This window comes from Toxotes jaculatrix, chromosome 13 (assembly GCF_017976425.1).
Source record: "Toxotes jaculatrix isolate fToxJac2 chromosome 13, fToxJac2.pri, whole genome shotgun sequence".
Classification (NCBI taxonomy): Eukaryota; Metazoa; Chordata; class Actinopteri; family Toxotidae; genus Toxotes; species Toxotes jaculatrix.
In genome coordinates this window covers 4,241,905-4,260,483 of record NC_054406.1, presented here as the reverse complement: position 1 = coordinate 4,260,483, position 18,579 = coordinate 4,241,905, and the positions used below count along the sequence as shown (strand labels likewise).

Genomic DNA, 18,579 nt, shown 5'->3' with positions numbered 1-18,579 from the left:
TAGCTTTAGCAGGCGCTGTATAGGATGTTCTTTCCAATCACTGGAGGTTTGCTTTTGGCTCTCCCGGTGCGAGGCTTATTTTACTCATCTCTGAGTCTTCAGGCTTCACTGCCAGCTCCGCTAATTGGCCCCCTTCGCCTCTGGAAACCCCAGTGTGCGAGAGGATCTCCATTGGACCCATCTGGTGGTCGGACGTGCGGATGCGTCAGAGTTTGGAGGGGCGGTGCGCCGCCGCAGAGGTGATCCCCGGGTTTAAAAGCGCAGAAGTCCTCGGTGCGCCGCAGCAGTGCGTCACAGCGACCAAGCAGAGCCAGGATCCCCCGACCCAGAGTCAGATATCTCAACACAGCGCCGAAAAGAGCTTTTCTAAGAGAACACATCTGCATCAGTCATGATCTTATTCCTCATGGTTTAATAATTTTTGACTCATCTCGCTCAGACGTTTTCATTCTGGATGCGACTTTTTTTCTTCTCCTGTGTGAAATCGAAACAGCTGTTTTTCAACTAAGCTTTTTTTTTTACTTTGTTATTTCTCATTCTGGTTGTTTGTCTGCGGTGACAAAGCGAAGTGAGGATCCTGAGCAACAGCTGGGGAATATATATAAACTCCGCTATATGGATAAAGAATCGCTCCCATCTCCAGCTGTACTCAGAGTTTGATCTCAGGCGTTGCTCTCTGCCCAAAGACGAAGATGAAATCTGCTGAAGAGGGTGAGTTTGACTTTTATTAACTATAGGAGACTTTTCTCCCTCTGAGCGCAGTAAAGCTATTAACGTGGCATTTATTAAAGTTCTCATCAGTGTCTGGCACTTCACACCCGGATGCGATACATTGAAGTGTTATGTTAAACTGAATTAAGGTCTTAGCCTCACTTTCCTCCCTGTTGAATCCCTGTATTCAGCCTCAGTGTGTCGGTGTCGGTATTAAAGCAGTGGTGTAGATACAGTGTGCGCCCCTCCCTGCTGATCCGGGCATGGTGGGCGTGGTTCTGCCGCTGTGCGCCTCTCATGACTAAAAAAGTGTTCCCGAAATAGTCAGAATTGAACCTGTGCTAATGACTGACATGGCATTGTGGGTAACACTGTGAGCGGTTTGAGGGGCCGGTATTGAGCAGGGCCATTTGATGGCGCGGCCCCTCGGGCTACCTGTGAGGATGTCAGCTAATTCACAGCAGTCTAATTATAGAAAATAAACATTTCAGTGCTGCTGTGTCACTCACCGCAAGCAGCATTAAATGTAAGCATAATTTTCTTTTATTACAGGAGTCATATTGTGCAGCACTGATGTCATAGTCTTTATGGTGGGGCCCCTAATTCTCTTTAATTTACAGCAGACAGGAGCTGTGGTGATTGCAGGCTGTCTGACTGCATCTGTCCGTCGTCTCCATCTGTATCAATGCGCTCCTCTGTGGTCACATTCACCCAGGCTCATGCACCATATAACCACAACTCCCATTCCCATGTTCCCCCTCCTCTAACCCCTGGTTGTGACCTCAGTCTCTGCCACAGACGGGCAGAGTTTCATATGAGCCAGCGGGAGCGTTGGCACGAGCCCATGAGCTTCCTCTGGCCGAGTACAGCTTGCACCTTTACAGCATGCAAATAAACGAATCACGTCCCTCCCGTGTTTATTTTTGAAGGCTGTTGGAACATGAAACTGGCCAACAAAAGCATCAGTGTGTGTTTTCATAATGTTACAGTTTATGGGCAGCAGTATGTGCATTAAGTGGCGTAAATCTGGCAATGTGAAGTGGAAAAAAACCACCTGGTCTCGCCTTTGGTTATTTTTAGACTGGAGTTATTTTTGGCTTCTTTATTTGTGTCTCCCACCAAATTTGCTTTGTACAATTTGAGCCATTCAGAGATGCTTTGTGTCACTGGCCTCAGCGTGTTTGGGGAACCCCCGTCCGATGAGGCGTTAAGTTTTAACTTGCAGACTTTCTGCAGTGGGAAGTAGCTAGGTCCAAATCCAGTAGGCGAGCTGTTCTTTTGCCATTATAGGCAACAGCTCTCATAAGACTCAACTTGGCAACCGTCTCCCTCTCAGTGAAGGAGCCAGTGAATGTGTGTTTGATTATCATGGTAACAAACTCAATCTGTTTGCTTTCCAGATGCATATGGCTACACGCCAAATGTCAGTCTCTCCCTCCCACTGGGCAACCCTTGTCTTCCCTCCCAGTACCACAGCCTCCAGTCCAGCCCCACCATATCTGTCTCCGTCACCGAGCCTCACAGTTACGACACCCAGGATGACATGAGGGTGGCCGGCTACTATTCATCCTCAAGCGTCCGCCCAAACGGAGCGCCGACCCTGGAGAGCCCTCGTATCGAGATCACAGCTTACGGTCAGTTTCCTGAGGATGAGGTGGAGGAGAGCAGCCTTCCTGTGGCCAAGCGAGTCAACTCCATAGTGACACTCACCCTCCCCAGTGCAGAGGGTTACCGGGACCCCAGCTGCCTGAGTCCAGCCAGCAGCATCTCATCTCGCAGCTGCCACTCTGATGCTTCCTCCTATGAGTCAGGCTTCTCCTACAACTGCGACAACTCGCCCCAGAACTCCCCTTGGCAGTCTCCCTCTGTGTCCCCCAAGGGCTCCACCCTCACCCTGCCAGGTGATGGCTGTGCCTCTGGTGGCTCCCCACGTCACTCCCCCTCCACCTCTCCCCGCACAAGTGTAACAGATGACACCTGGATTGGTCAGCGTGGCTCCAGGCCAAACTCTCCTTGTGGTGCAAAAAGGAAGTACAGCTTCAATGGCAGCGGGGCGTCGCACAAGCACTACACCTACTCTCCCAACCACTCCCCAGGACCGTCCCCACAGACCTCCCCTCGCCTCAGTGTCACAGAGGAGACCTGGCTTCCAAACACCAACCAGTACACCAATTCAGCCATCCTGGCAGCCATTAATGCCTTGACCACAGACGGAGTGGCTGATCTCGGGGAGGGAATCCCCACGAAGGCCCGGAAAACCAGCCTGGAGCACAGCCCCACAGTCAGCCTGAAGGTGGAGCCAGGGGGTGAAGAGCTGAGTCCAGGGCAGCTCTGTGAGGACGAGCACCCCTCCAACCGCCTGTTGTTGAAGAAGGAAGGCTACTGTGGGGGGTTTCTGGATGTGCCACAGCACCCATATTCTTGGTCCAAGCCAAAGCAATATGTGAGGTAAGAAAGGAGTGACAGTTTGAGGAGAAACTTAGAGCTTAGGATTATTAAAGCACAGAACTAACAATGGTTCAGTATTTTTAAGAACTGAGGAATTATATGAGAAGTTCCCCATACATACACTTAATCTGCATGGACAGACTGTGTGTATTTACTAACAAAAAGCAAGTTTAAGCATATCTGTAATTTCATAACAGCTTTATCACAAGGTCTGGCATGTCACAGTGTTCACATTCTGCACATTCTACCTTGATAAGTGCATCTAAAATAAGTTCTCCTCCCTCCTCGTTAAGTTGACATGTTGGACATGTTTTCGCCCCCGACAGCCCGTCCCTGCCAGCTCTCGACTGGCAGCTGCCATCCAGCTCGGGGCCGTACAGCCTGCAGATTGAGGTGCAGCCCAAGTCCCACCACCGAGCCCACTACGAGACAGAGGGCAGCAGGGGAGCGGTAAAGGCCCTGGCAGGAGGACACCCAGTCATTCAGGTCTGCTAAACCAAGCGGTTTTTAACTTTTCTGGCTACTGATGATTTTAAACAAATCAGTATCTTCCTCAGACACCATATCACATGCTGCAGATTTCTACAGGCTGTGAGCACTTCAACCTAAGACTGATTTTCCATGCTTACATTGTGTTATGTGAATATTTTAGAGGTAAAAATAATCCAGTGATTCACAAGAAAAAAAAAAAAAGTTAAATAAAATGGCAACATAATTTTCACATTCATCATCTCATTATTATCTCACCCCACTTTGGCAACCACCAAACTAGTCTCCTCAGTTTCCTGTGATGATTAGAACAACACACGGTGCAGCCATTAGGCGTTTATTCTCCCACCCCTTACCCCTTCACTTCTCACCTCAACACTTTCCCCCCTTCGGTTTTCTGCCTCATGTGTTAAAATAGATTGTGGCGACATGTGTTGCATGACCTGGCTGTTACGTTACTTAAAAATGTCGCATTTCTGAATGGAATACCATAGGTATGCTATTAGACAGACCTGTCCACTCAGCCAGTTCCTGTCCAGACAAGGGTGAGTCAAACTTTTCCATTGCGTTCTCGAGTGCAGCACAGACAGTTACAAAGTGATGTAGCATGGCCAGTAAAAGCTTAGTCATGAGCTTTAACCACAGTATCTCTGGTGGTCGAGTCTAAAAAAAAAAAAAAAAAAAAAAAAACATGGACAACTGCAGATATGTTTTGGTTAAAAACCCATCTGGTCCCCCAACCATTACTCCTCACCGCTGACCTCAGTCTCTGAATAAATAAAGGGTCTGAAGCAAGGAGTCAGGCAAAGTAAGTGGTAAGCAGGGCTGTTAGTTTAATTAATACCTTTTGACATTTTATTAATGCATTATAATAAGTCTACAAGTTTACCAGACATTCGTCACACATGGGGCAGAGTTTTTTGTTTTTGCCTTTCAAGTGTGATAAAATTTTAGAATGAGTGGTTAAGGAGAAACATAAGCTGTGTCCAAAGTCCGTACTATAATCTAAGTCTAAACAGGTTTTGACTGAATAGCGTGTTCACACAGGAAAGGTGACAAAATGAAGTGTTCCCAACACTGCCCAACTAATACTGGATTTTAGAGGCCAATACGAATATTGATATTTGAGAGTAAACAATGGAATATGCTTTTCTGTTTGGCAATTTCTTGTTCCTCATCGGCTGAAATATTCGAAATAAATCTACGATAAGCTAAACTCAACTGATTACTTTGGCTCCAAGTCAGAACAAAGGCTAAAAAGGCTTCTTGTTTTTCTCTCCGCAGAATGACGTTAGGGTCTCTGACCAGTTATCATTTAAAGGTTCAATTCAATAGTGTCGCAGTTTATTTGGAATCGAAGCCTCCTCGTGTTTTGATGATCACAAAGCTGTGGAATAAGGAAACAGAGTTATTATATTTGTGTGCAGCAGCGGAATAAAAAAAATTTGGAAACCAAAACAGTTTGTACCATCCAGCGTGTCGCAACGGCATCCACACATCTGTGCAAGATGGATGTATTTGTCCATGAGAAGGTGCTAATGATTTAATGACAGGGGTCTGGGTTCACACCAGCCGAAATAGAGAGCGTGTGTTCTCTTTAAACCTAAAGTCAAGCCTCCCCCTACTTTTCCGCCAGCTACCACCCCAACCACACAGACTTCCCTTTGTTTAGGAAAGTTCCCGTGTGCACGGCTGACATCATCGCGCGCTGCGTCCTGCGGAGGCGGCAGCGACTAAACCACACACGTTTCTGGCAGGCTCTGATGGAGATGTTGGAGGGAGCCTCAGACAAGGCAGCCCCATCTCTGTGACTTCCTGATTACATGGTACACACAGCGCTGCAGCCTCTGCTGTGGACGCTGGCTGACGAAGCCTCTGCGGCTCGTCCCGTCGCTCCTGTGACTCAAACCCTGCCCAGACTTTACAGAGTTTATTCTGGAAGGTCCTGTTCGGTGTGGTACTCTTTTTCTCCACGTCTAGCATCCAGCACAGCTAAGCTGGCTGTTTTCTGTTCTTTTTCAATGCCATCGCTGCTGCCTGCCTCAACCACACCCGCCCTTACGCCAGCAGCAGACTGAAGTATGCCCTTCTGAAGTGCTGTGTGCAGTCCTCACCGCAGTTAGTGCTCAGGGTTTCATGCTGTACTTTGGCGGAGAGGAAATACCCCTATTCAAGTCTGTGAGGTCTTCTTTTCTCCCTGTTTGAAGTCTGATTTCATGACCTAGATTTAAACGTTATTATTTTGGAGTCATGTGCCTATTCTTGGTCTTGATCCTTGTGATTAAATTTAGATTTCTAAACAAAGTGAAATTAACAAACATCATGTGAAACAAAAAGCGTGATAGGATGAATTGCTGGTCCCACTGGGTTATCCTTCTCCACAAAACAGACATGTAGGACTACACATGAGTATGTGTGTGTTAGTGTATGTGATCATCGTGGAGCTGGGTGGGTGGGGGGCAGTCGGGGGCATGATAGGAATGGAGAGGTAGCCGCAGGCCATTCCTCACCCCTTTCTCCTCCTCTTTCTTTGGTGCCTTGAGCAGCCGGAGTCTCGGCATTCCTCTTGTGGGTGATGATATGAAGTAGGGAGGAGTGGCTGCACTGCCAATGTCAAACTGCCAGGGTGGAGGAGCAGAGGGTTTACATGAAGTGATATCACAGTGATTTAATTGCAACAACAAATCATAACGCTGTACAAAACACATCATTCAGATCACAGAGCGAAAAAAACCAAAAGCAAAGGTTTCTTGATTGCAAGATTGCCAAATAGATACTGCTGTGTCTTAAAATGATGGATGGTGATGCTGACATGAATTGCGAATGTTTCTACAAATGCATGCTTTGTCAAGCCTTGGAAGCCAAGCAACGAAAAACAGCTTAAAGCAGTCAGATGACATTATTGAGTTTGATCGCTTCTATTTGTCTAGACTTTGTTGCTGATGGTAATTCAAAGCAGATAATCAGTAATCTGTTAGTAATTATATTTTGAAAGTAACCACCTAACCTTGCGAGTGGGCTGCCTCACTTCATCACTCTTCTTTCTGCTGCCTAAATAAACAGCACTGCCAGGCAGCAACCCATTTCCTTACACAAATATACTGGGCTTTTGCAGGCTCTTAACCCTGACAGGGATCCTCCTCCAAATCACATGTTGTGCCTCCCCAGTCTGAGCCTTTTGCTCTCGTTGTGGGCACTCCTCGCCTCGAGTGCTCTTCTTATGTAAGTGAAAACTGTGGTCTTCATTTCAACATTTTCCCAACCGATCGTTTCAACTCTCTTATCCAGAGTGGCTTATGATTAGATGGGTTTCAGTGTCCTCCCTCTACGACACTTTGACAGAGTCTGGGGATGGTGATGTGTACATACTGTTCATGTTAAGACATTTTTCTACTATTTTTCTTCTCTGTTTTAACTCCTAAGGTTTTTTTTTTAAAGGTATTCCATGGCTCAAGATGAAATACTCCTGATGTTATGCAATGAAGTGTATGTAGTTAAACTTATTACTGAATATATTTGAATATTAACTCCCCATAAAGAAAACAGTCAGAGTACTTAACCCTGACTGGCCAACAATACGAGTTCCTCTAATTCAGACCTGATAACTGGAGGCGTTTCAAGTGCCACAAAATTGCTCAATTTTATTGAAAAGGGTGGAAAGATTTTAGACTGTTGAGTCAAAGAGGACCAAGTCCATTTTGTGGTGTATTGAACGATCAAGGGAAGGATTTGGGAAAGCTGCAAGTAACTTGAAATTTAAAGCTGAACTCCTTTCACTTTTTTTTAAAATTTTATATATATCATTGTTGTGTCAATCTTTTTTAGAGTGTAGTGAAACACCCGATATGACACATTGATCATTTTTGGATGATGAAAATGCTGCCTAATCACTTCAGACCTTTCTGGACAATGACAATGCTCAATCAAATGTCACGTGTGAAGTAAAAACATTGTACAAGAAAGTACAAGGTGGAAAAGCTTCACAAATTTACAATCTTTGCTGTAGTTTAAACAGGATAGGAAATTGTGGACTGCAGCTGTAAGCTTTTAAAAAGGGACGCTTTTATCTTATTGTCTTGCTGCGTTTTTTTTTTTTTTTTTTTTCAGTTGTTTTGACGTCAAAATGCCAAGTACTCTGCTCTTATTCCTCCCTCGTCAACACTGTATGGATAACATACATAACCCTCAGACAGTGTGTCAGTAGTAGCCGCTGTTCTCATATTTCAGCTTGCGGGTTTGGGCTTCATGCCTGCACTCTGCAGTCTGGGTGGTTGAGGTCATCCTGGCAGGAGGCCTCCTGTCAAGCAACACCTATGGAGGTCTGGGAGTACTTTTAGAAGCTCTGGGTCGAGCCCGCCAGCTACAGCCGACAGCACTTCTGTACTGTCTCCAGCTCCATCGTGCTGGGATCGTTTTACTGATAATAATCAGAACAGGGTCACTAGTGAGAGTTTTTCTTGACCCTGTTTGGCCCGGGCTTGGTGGGACTGACGTGACCTTGACTTCTCTGAAACACTAGCTTAGTCTTGTCACAAGGCGAGCGCGGGGCTCACAAATCACAACGCCGCTCGCTGTAGGTGGTTTTACTGCTCTCTGGCAAAGGCTGCCCCTGAGATTCAGCTACTGTAGGATCAACATCTTGGCCGGCCTTACATGAACTGATGGAGGAAGTGTACACAGGCCATTGGTAGTAAATTAAAGAAGATGGAAAGGGTGATTACAAGATCCTAAATGGGTACTTTGTTCGAAAAACCATCACGATGACAGCCTGACCTCTGAAAGACCTAAGTTTGTTTTTGACAGAGTGCAAGTGGATGCTTTTAGAGGACGTCACCACAACTTTGTCTTTTCTTTCTCTCTCCCCTCTTAGCTCCACGGCTACATGGAGAGCGAGCCTCTCACCCTGCAGCTGTTCATTGGCACAGCTGACGACAGGCTGCTGAGGCCCCATGCCTTCTACCAGGTCCACCGCATCACTGGGAAGACGGTGTCCACCCCGAGCCACGAGGCTTTGCACAACAACACCAAGGTGTTGGAGATCCCACTGCTGCCAGAGAACAACATGCGGGCCATGTGAGTATGAGAGACTGTACCTTCTCAGTGAGCTTTGATTTGATGATATTTGCAGGTTTTCCAAGTCATTTGAGTCAAGTCCACATCAAAGTTTGAGGCAGCTTGACTCAAATCTTGAAGACTTGGCATTTAAGACAAATCAATGTCAAGTTTAGAGTAATTTGAAACAAGTGAAATCTCAAATAAGTTGTGTCAGATTTTATTGTTCTGTGATTTTATCAGGTCAAAGACTTGAGACTTGAATATTTTAGCTTTCAGGTCCTTGAGGGCAAGTCCAAGTTAGAGCTCAAGTCATTCAAGACAAGCCCACATCAGGTCACTTGTCCAGGACTTTGGGGAGACTTTGAGGGCTTGACTTGTACTTTTCTGAACCTGACTTGTGACTTGGCCTGAAAGACTTGAGTCTTCACTTGAACTCGCCCCTAAATTTTTTTACATTTTTATAACTATGGTTGTTGCCACGATAGCACAAATATCTGATGCACCACAGTATGTCTGTTACAGCCAGTAAACACCAGCCTCTCTGCAAAGAGACATATCACAGCTTTTGTTTGAAATTATCTAAACTCTCTAAACTTAAAGGAGTTTACATCGACTGAGACATCTTCCGGTCCTCTCTGAGGGGAAATGTTTCACTCCCCTTGGTCTAATTAAACCCTCTCAAAACTTGTTAGATTGCTGCCATACTTTAAAAAAAAAAAAAAAAAAAAAAAGCTAATAATCTGGAGACATGAAGTTTGCTTGTCTGATGTATCTGTGTGCGTCTGTGAGTGTGCATGCCTCCTGTAGTGTTTGGGTTTTGAAAGTGTTGCCCTCTGTACACAGACGGCTGGCTTTCCCATTTTATAAGCCTCAGAGATCAGATTACCGGGGGAAGCTCAAAGCTACTAACAGGGACCTGGGGTTTCTGTCTGAGCTGCAGGCAGTAGCAGCCTGCCTGCATCAGCACTTTCTCTGCGATTTAATGGATGTAACACATAAGCTCCCCTTATACAACTACTTCACCTCAGGATATGGTTTCTCTTCTCTCACAGAGGGCACGCCTCAGAGTGCTTAAAGTTTAGGCGAGGGATTTGTGGGAGATTTATTCGTTTTGACATGCACTCCAGTGTGACGTATAGATGTTTTATTGTGTGGTATAGAATACAGGCATTATTGTATTTCTGAAATGGTTCATCATGATGATTTAGGGGTCTTAAATTAAACCATTAATCAACATCAGTTCTGATTTTTTTTTATTTGATAATGAAACCACATTTCAATGCTAGCACTGGACTGCATTTAAAAAAAAAAAAAAGTACTGCCCCTCTCTTAGGTGTTGTCTTTGCTGAACGGACGCCTGGGGATGTGATTTTGCAAACAGCCTGTCTGCGTAGGCAGAGAGCTGAACAGCTGTGGCCCTTAGCATCAACACCTGATTACTTCGCCAGTGAAGCAGACCCTGGTTTTCTGGCGGGTAGAACGTTGGGGAGTGTTCAGATGTGTGTAAAAGTTGACATTAACTAGGCTTTGAGGAATGCGGCATCAAGTAGCACGGCGATGGAAAAGCCAGAAACTGTTTGGAGAGACTCAAGGTATTTCAGTATGAAAAAGTTAGTGCAGTGCAGACAGAGAGCGGTGGAGAAGAGGAGGAAGGGGGCTTTTATTAAGTGTCTGATGAAGACTTTGACACTGTAAAAAATAAATATATAAAAATATACATATATTACCTTGGTTGTAAGATTTGTGGAGGGGGAACTGTACTTGAGGAACCATCTCTTATGGATCATAGCAAAGATATTCATGATGTAATAAACGCTCCCAGCCATTTGTTCCATAGGGTTTGAATTTTACCCAAGAGTAGATGCACTGAGGTGTGAAAGTTCTGATGGGGGTGGTGGTGTTAATCTCCTGTTGACATGACAGCAGCCTCCTTCAGGACTGTGCTGATGGAGTCCAGAGTGAAAATCACTTTTGATCTGGCTGCAGTACTGTATAAATCACCGCCTGATTAACTGTGAGAGTCTACGTGTCATAAATGCTCATGATAATTTGCCTTGTGGACAGACAAACTCTGGCAGGCTCAGTCTCTTCATCTTGTGTCTCCGCTAACAGAATCGACTGCGCGGGGATCTTGAAGCTGCGTAATTCAGACATTGAGCTGAGGAAGGGGGAGACAGACATCGGGCGTAAGAACACACGTGTGCGGATGGTTTTCAGAATTCACATCAACCAGGCCACAGGGAGGACGGTGTCCCTGCAAGTCGCATCCAATCCCATTGAGTGCTGTGAGTACATCTTCTCGTATTTGTTTTTAAACTCCTCGGTCCCAGAATGCCTCCTAAATACTGCTTAAATTGTTAGGTTTGTCGGCTCACTGACTCCCAACACGGTGGTGAGGGCCTGTCTAGGGGTCCGAACATATTTTTTGGGGCGTTGGTTGATCAGTGGAAAACAAAAAGAGAAAAACATTTTCTTCTCACATGAAATGAAATGAATGTTCTTCAGTTGTAGTTTGTGCTTGGTGCTAATTAGCAAATGTTAGAATGCTAACACACTAAACTAAGATGGCAAACATGGTAAACATTATATCTTCTTAAATGCAACACGCTCATTGTGGGGAACTGTGATGAAAGTTTTCTTTTTATTATTAATCACAAAATAAGAAATGAGTGTGTCAATAGCAGTAAAGATTATCTGATGCTGCTCTATAACTAGAGCTGTTGCGAAACTGGCGCATTTGATTGTGAGCTACATTTGAATTTGACAGTGTTTGTCTGTGTAAAGGCTATTTAGGCCTTGCTCAATAAACTCGATTGACTCCCTGAACTGCACTGGAGTTGACCTTTCACTGGACCAGGAGAAACGCAGGCAGATCAACCACTTTATGTGGTTCTGGCACCGAGAGCTGCCATAGAGATTAAGTCTTATGAGGTAAATGAAAGACAGTAGTTAAACCATGATCTCAGCCCCTTGAAATAGACCATTGTTAGTTTCTGAACAACTGCCACAAAGCAATTGTTTATGACCAAAACTCACTTTGTGTGTGAGTGAGGCAGAGCGACAGACAGAGGCAGAGAAACACAGGGATATCGGAAAGATTGATGATTTCCAAAGACCGAGAATTAGAGTTTTATCAAAATCAGAACGCAGCAGCATCGAATTACACAAAGATGATCCTCATATGAGAAAAATATTCAGGTTTTATTGAACCTCTATTTATGTGTCCTGGTCAATCACGATGAAACTACAGATATCTTTCACAAGAGAGGCCTGGCCAAGACATCGGCATTATATTTAGACAGAAAAAAGTTTGCAAATATATCATGGCAAGTAATGGATCATTTCAGAAAAACTGAAAGCAAGGGAGGAATGAGAAGAGCAGGCCAAAAGGTAAGAGAGAGGAGTAAGAGAGACTGGGAGAGGAAATATACTCTTAGACCAAATATTTGAGAGAAGCATCCACCACAATTTTAGGAAAACACAAATAAACAGGACATGAAGCCTCTCCCTGCTTTACAGGAAAAGAGGGCGCTTATTTCTGACATGAGGCAGAGGTTTACAGCTGTGCCGACAGCTCCGTGAAAGCTGTCTAGGTAGTGATTCAGCCTCGGTCTGGATGCTCAGGTCTGCATGGGGAGTGGGTGTGTATTAGCAGAGCGATGAGTCCGGTTTCTCTTCTCCCTCCCACAGCCCAGAGATCGGCCCAGGAGCTGCCGCTGGTGGATAAGCAGAGCTTGGAGACGTGTCCCGCCCCCGGAGGGGAGAGGATGCTCCTCGAGGGACACAACTTCCAGCACGACTCCAAGGTGGTGTTCGTGGAAAAGGCTCAAGGTAAAAGAAAGAGGAGGAGTAATAGCTGCATCGCCTCTGTACAGCTATGTGCATATATGAGTGTGTGTGTGTGTGTGTGTGTGTGTGTGTGTTCCCCTCTCTCTCGGTTGTTGGAGAAACCCCAAGACTGCTCCCTCCCTCCTCTCCCCCCGCCGTCAAAATATCCTCCATCCTGCCAGAGTGCCACATGTGGTGCACATTAATGCGCTGTATTTTTAACCCAGCAGATTTACATTTGCAGAAGTTTCCATTGCCTGTTCAGCAGAGGAATGGATCACAAATGCAGCATGTGTTGTGTGCATGTGTGTGTGTGCGTGTGTGCGTGTGTGTGTGTGTGGGTGGCTGTGCACGTGGTGTAGATGCGTACACATTTGTGCGTGTATGCCATGCCTCAGTATTTGTTTCTCTTTTTCTTACTTTAAGCCGTTTTGGTTTGGAGGGAGAGGCGACTGCTCCCAGATGTTGATACGAGGACGTTTACAAACAGCAATTTCCTTGATTAGCTTTAGCAAAGCAACATGAGGTACAGTTTGGGCCAAGGCTGAGCAATGTAAACACGTGTGATCCTATCAGCCCGGTGACTCATTCAAAAAAGAGGGAAGCCTTTTCATTGTTCCACCTGTGAAAGGAAGAATTCAAGACTGCCCGGGCACACAGGCAGCCCCCCCCTCCCAGCACCTTACAATGGAGTAGTGAGATTGTTTATAAAAACAAGAAGTGATTGTATGAACGCAGGCCTTGTTCCCTTCTTCCTACCCCTTTGATTAACCCTGATCTCTTCCGGAGAAAAGGGCAGATCCGAGACACGCAGCATTTCTCAGAGGCAGAGTTAGGGAGCCAATGGCAACATGTTTAAAAGAAAAATAAAAAGATACCTTCCCTGTTCCTTTGTTCTGTGTTCTTCTGATGTTGTTTGAACTGGGAGGGATAGACAGTCTTGTGCCTGTCCTGAGTTAAATTTGAACTTTGAAGGCTAACTAGCTAAAAATCATCTTTTAGAAAAGTATTGTTACTTTTTCATTTCATACCTTTTTTTCTGTTGTACTGAATAATACAGTGAGCAGAAGCAGCTCCTCAAATCACAACATAGGAATAATTTACACATTGAATTATTAAAAATAAGAATGAATGTCCCTCCGTTTGTAATGTCCAGTGGGTATTGGTAAAGTTGAAATGTGTCCAAGCATTTTATCCAAACAAAAATAAATCTCACTTACATTGTTTCCCTTCTTCATTTGACATGCCCTCATTTCAAACATTTTGAAAAATACACCTTATAGTAATAATCTCATCCTCAGTCCATCCTCATCTCAAGAAGACAAGGTTTGAGATCTTGTCAAAAGGTCCAGAAAAAGCTAAGTTAAGTTAGATTTTTGTGTCAAGCTATTGTGTTCAAGTTTGTCTTCTCATGCCACTTGTCTTTTTCATAAACGCTGTGTGACTAAGAGGCATAGGTGTAAGTTTTTACCCACACCCCCTGAGGTTTAACTCAACCAATGAGATTATTTCTCTCTCCCGTGTAGCTCTGTCTCTGGGAAGTATTTGATTGTCTAAAACTCCCGTCTGAAAGAGGAGGAATTGTTCCATTTGTTATGGCAACAAAGGAAAAAGGAAAACTTACAGCTTCATGAACGTTGCTTGAAGTTTGGGTCAGTAGCTGCCCTGGTTCTGTCTGAGCTATGAGTCTGACTGTCTTTAGGGCCATGTGCAGCTCTGGACTGGTGTAGATGGGTGTGCTCCCTTGTTTTTGATGAGGGTTTCCCCGCGTCTGGCACCAGCATCAGATTCCTGGGCAATCCTACCATGGAAACACCCTTAAGCCAGGCTTCCACAACACTGCCCACCCCCCCTTTTGCTTCCCTCCATCCTTCCACCTCTCTATCCAAGCTGCCTCTGTGCCACCAGCTCTGAGTTCATTAACTCTGAGAGCTCCCTGTGGATCGTACTGGATCTTCTTTACAGCTGCTGTCTGTATAAATAGATCGGTAAATAGATACAGTAGACAAGCAGAGACGTCATTAGTCTCAAGGGTGAAATGGCGTCATTGGTATCTAATAAGCTACAGTACAATATACTTAGAAATACACAAGATAAAAAACAACTAATTTGCATTACTTAGAAAACTTGCTACTCATCCCTGTTTTCACCTCCTTGTGTAGAACTGATCGAATTTGGAAATTTAATGTGCTTTTATTGTTAGTTTGCTCATGCCAAAGCGGAGCTCTGAGAAACAGTTTAACGATCAAACTCATAAATCCAGAGTGGTGGATTTTGTTGCCATAAAGAGCTTAAGCATTTAATTTTACCAATGGACAATTTTCCTGCAAATTTTCCAATTAAGCGCCCTCGCAAAATAACGTTCACAAAGCCGAACATGTGGGCACTGACAGATGCAAACAGTCCCAAGACTTGTGTTTGCATGTATCCTGTACTTACAAGCTGTGTGAGAGTTTTTCCCTGCAGTTACAGACAGGACAGGTCACCTTGCTTTAAGATGCTGCCAGCAAACTAAGAGTTTCATGTGTTTTGGTTTGTGTTTGAGTGTCTGATCGTCTAAATGATGTTTCCACTCTGCTGACAAATGAGAACCTGGGGAGACACTGGCGTGAGTGTTTGAGAGAAAGAGGAGAGGAGGAGGAGGCAGTGGCATATGTTTTTGTGTGCGTGTACAGTTTCATATTCATGTTTTTTTGTGTGTTTTTGTTGCTACCCATGACTCATGCTGAAGGAAATCCCTGTTTCCTCCATAGACATGCACGCACATACACACACACACACTCCCACACTGTCACCTGTTCCTCAGTCAGAGCACAACATATAAAAACAGTAACTGCATGTCAGCTTTGCTTTATCATGTGCGCCTGGCCCTCCTGTTTGCTGCCTCAATGCCGCCTCGGTATAAATGCCCGAGATAGCATCGGTTCAGTTGCCACTCCTGGTTACAGCCAATCAGTCATAAGAGATTACTGTATGGCCTTGGAGCTGCAGACATCAGCCTGTAATCTAAACCTGACTCAATCACACCTTGCTTTCATTTCCCCCGGCCTGCCCAGAAGATGCTGTCTCTGATAAGTCACAGTCACTCCATTTGGGAAATTAGGCCCTGCTGTCCTTTATTCACCTCCGTTTACTGTGGTTTACTGCTCTGGGTTCTGTTGGAAGAGTTCTCAGATGTCATTTATTGTCTATAAGTACAGGCTTTACTCCAAATAGCAATGAGAGACACAGTGAGGTGCAAAGATTGGACACAGGTGGAAACATAAAAAAAAAAAGAAAAAAAATATAAGTAAATTCATGAAACTTAATAAACTTAAAAAACATCACCAGCAGTTCATGGAGAGGTCAACATTGTTGTAACATTGAGGGCTTGTGTGTAGAGTGTAGTTATATGCTAGTCTTATATGGTAAAACGTGGTCTGATATACCATAGCTGAACTTGCATGTCGATTCTTGGACTTGGAAACAGCGTGGTCACTGTAAAATGAGCCGTATTGTCATGCAGAAAGTCGTGCATGGTTTTATTTGTTTGGTTTCATTTTGTGTGCTTTTGTCTGCTCTGTCATTGTCTCTCATTTGCTTTCTTTTTTCTTTTTTCTTTTTTTAATTTCCCTCAGTGTTTTTATTAAAGTGTGGTTTTCTGCTCAGTATTTCCCCGCCATGATTGATAATAGCTTAATTTGAGTGAGTGATCCTGAAGGAAATCCTTGCAGAGGAGAAACCCCCCTAATGAAAAGAGTACTTTCACATCTGGTCTGTTGCACTGCAGGCCTGCCTGGTCTGCTGCAGTCTCTATTATTGTCAGTAGCTTAGTCACATCTTTTCCCAGATGCACGAACCCTCTGTCACTGCTACTAGCTGCATTTTTGTTGACCCATCTCTGTGTCCTGATGAATTAGCTGAAGATAAATTAAAATGAACCAACCTCCTTTAAATCCATGAGAGCAGGGTAGCAGTACAGTAAGAGTGGAGGGGAATAGGTTGTTTTTAACATGTGCACTGTGGTAGCTCAGTTAGCCTGGCTAGCTCTGTGCAGTGGTTTTGCTTAGTGGGAGGGGTGCTTTTCTTTGGTGGTGCACAGGGTCACCGCGCTTTGGTTTCGTTGCATTCATAGAACAATGACTTCCACTTGAAGCCGTTCGGTGGTTTGGCTGCCTCTGACACATCTGAGAACAATGGCTGTTTTCATAAACAAATCAATTACAGCCACATAAACAGCGGGGATTATGTTTTCATAAATTACAGTGCATGATTCATAAAAATCGCAGGCCCGTTTGAGAAAGTCCAGAGACTGATTTCTTGATGAAAGCGTTGCCCTGCGTCCTGATGACGCAGAGCAGCGACGGACGCCACCGTAGCCCTGGGGTAGCACGGCTAAAGTTAGTGTGTGTGAGCATTTGCTCCTCGACTGCTGCCATTTATCAGCTCAGAGTTGGCCTGAGCCGCCACCCCTTCCACACCGCAGCAGCTTGCGTGCAACTTCCCAAATCCACGTGTTTTCAGGGCGGTAGGAAGGAAGAAGTTTCAGTCACCAGTCGGAGGACAAGGGAACTCTTTCAGCATGCCACATGGGCCTGGGTAGAGCATGTGTTTATATTTACTGTACGTTATGAGGGCTTGGGCACACGCCACCCCCGCTGTTTCACTCTGGGCACCAAAGCTTTACTCCACCCAGTCCCAATTAAGGAGCACAAGGGGCTGTTTGATTCCCTTTTATAAACCCAACATGACAAATAACTGTATTGTATATTGTTTGATCCCCCTCAGCTGCCATGACTCTGTGCAGCACACCACCGCTGTGTCATTGACTGTTCTGTGTTATGTCTGTCCTGAGAAAGTATAGGCAATTGCTAACGAAATGTGAATTGTAAGACTTCTGCACGGCTGGGACGCTGCCAAGGCAAAAGCAGCCTGGGCGTTGTGAGAGTTGGAGAGGGGCGCTGGGCTTGTATGGTCGGGGTGGTTTTTGGGGAGAGTTTTTAAGGCTGAGTTGTTTAAGTTAGATAGCACAGTGGGCGAGGGAGTTAGAAACCATATTGGGCTTGCTGAAATTTGGTAGGAGGGGAGCTGGAGAGTAACTGCTACTGAAGTTTTTCATTGGGTGGGTGCAGGCGGTGTGCAGATGTTGCCCTATAACTCTGGAACATTCTGTGGTTATCAATTACATTCTGTGGTTATCAATTATCCGGTACGCTCTTTTCAAACAAAGGCATCCCATGCATTCAACTTTTCAAAGCTTTTTTTTTTTTTTTTCGTCTGTTGAGAAGTTTCCTGGCAATAGGTAGCTGGGCACAGAAAACAAATTGCTCATTTTAATTTTTCTATCTCTGTACTGATGTGAAAAATGATGTGAGTGTGAGTCAGAGAGAGAGAGAGAGAGAAGCAGACGGAGGGGGAGACAGAGAGAGATCTGAAAAACATGTTTACCTCCTGTGGATTGACGTCGACTGCGAAGGCTTCCCTTCTGGAGAGGTTCCCAAAGTGAAGAGAGGCAGAGTGGGAGAGCGAACAAGATAGAAACATACCAGAGGGTTGCATTTTATCGTCCTATGAACAGTTTTCAAAGTCTGAGCTGCTCTGGAGGAAGAAGTAATCTGGTTGAATGGAAGTTCAGTGGTTGAAGTCGAAGCTTTCTCACTAATTGAGAACATTTTGTTCAGTCTAATTTAACTCTGTAACATGATGTTTTAGTCTGGATAGGATTTAGAAAATGAAAAAGATTTTCTGCTACTGAGAAAATCATGGTTGTCTGTTAAGGATATGTCTTTAAACAGAATTAGGAATATCCATTGGACATGGCATGCCCCTTACTTACAAACATCCTTGCAGCAGAGAGCCTTTCAGCTGAGCATCCTGTACAACTTCCTGCATGACAAGCTGTTTTCCTTTTAATTTCTATTGTTTATACAGAGGCTTCCTTGCAGCATGGTTTGCAAATGTAATGTTTGATTCATAGTATTACACACTGTTGTGTGTACATGCATCCCAGATGCCTGCAACTTGCTGTGCACCAGACGCTATGATTGGTGCTCACAGAATGCTTTTGTT

The 18,579-nt window shown here is 44.8% G+C and overlaps 1 protein-coding gene across 1 annotated transcript in view; it reads left to right on the top strand.

Annotated features, from left to right (window-relative positions):
- The first annotated feature begins 302 nt into the window (after positions 1–302).
- nfatc1 (nuclear factor of activated T cells 1) overlaps positions 303–18,579 on the top strand; it is a 33,964-nt gene continuing 15,687 nt past the window's right edge. The window contains exons 1-6 of the mRNA XM_041054074.1: positions 303–711; positions 2,112–3,159; positions 3,486–3,645; positions 8,519–8,721; positions 10,816–10,988; positions 12,394–12,534. Coding sequence (XP_040910008.1) covers positions 693–711; positions 2,112–3,159; positions 3,486–3,645; positions 8,519–8,721; positions 10,816–10,988; positions 12,394–12,534 — 1,744 coding nt within the window. The 5' untranslated portion in view covers positions 303–692. The remainder of the gene's footprint in view (positions 712–2,111; positions 3,160–3,485; positions 3,646–8,518; positions 8,722–10,815; positions 10,989–12,393; positions 12,535–18,579) is intronic.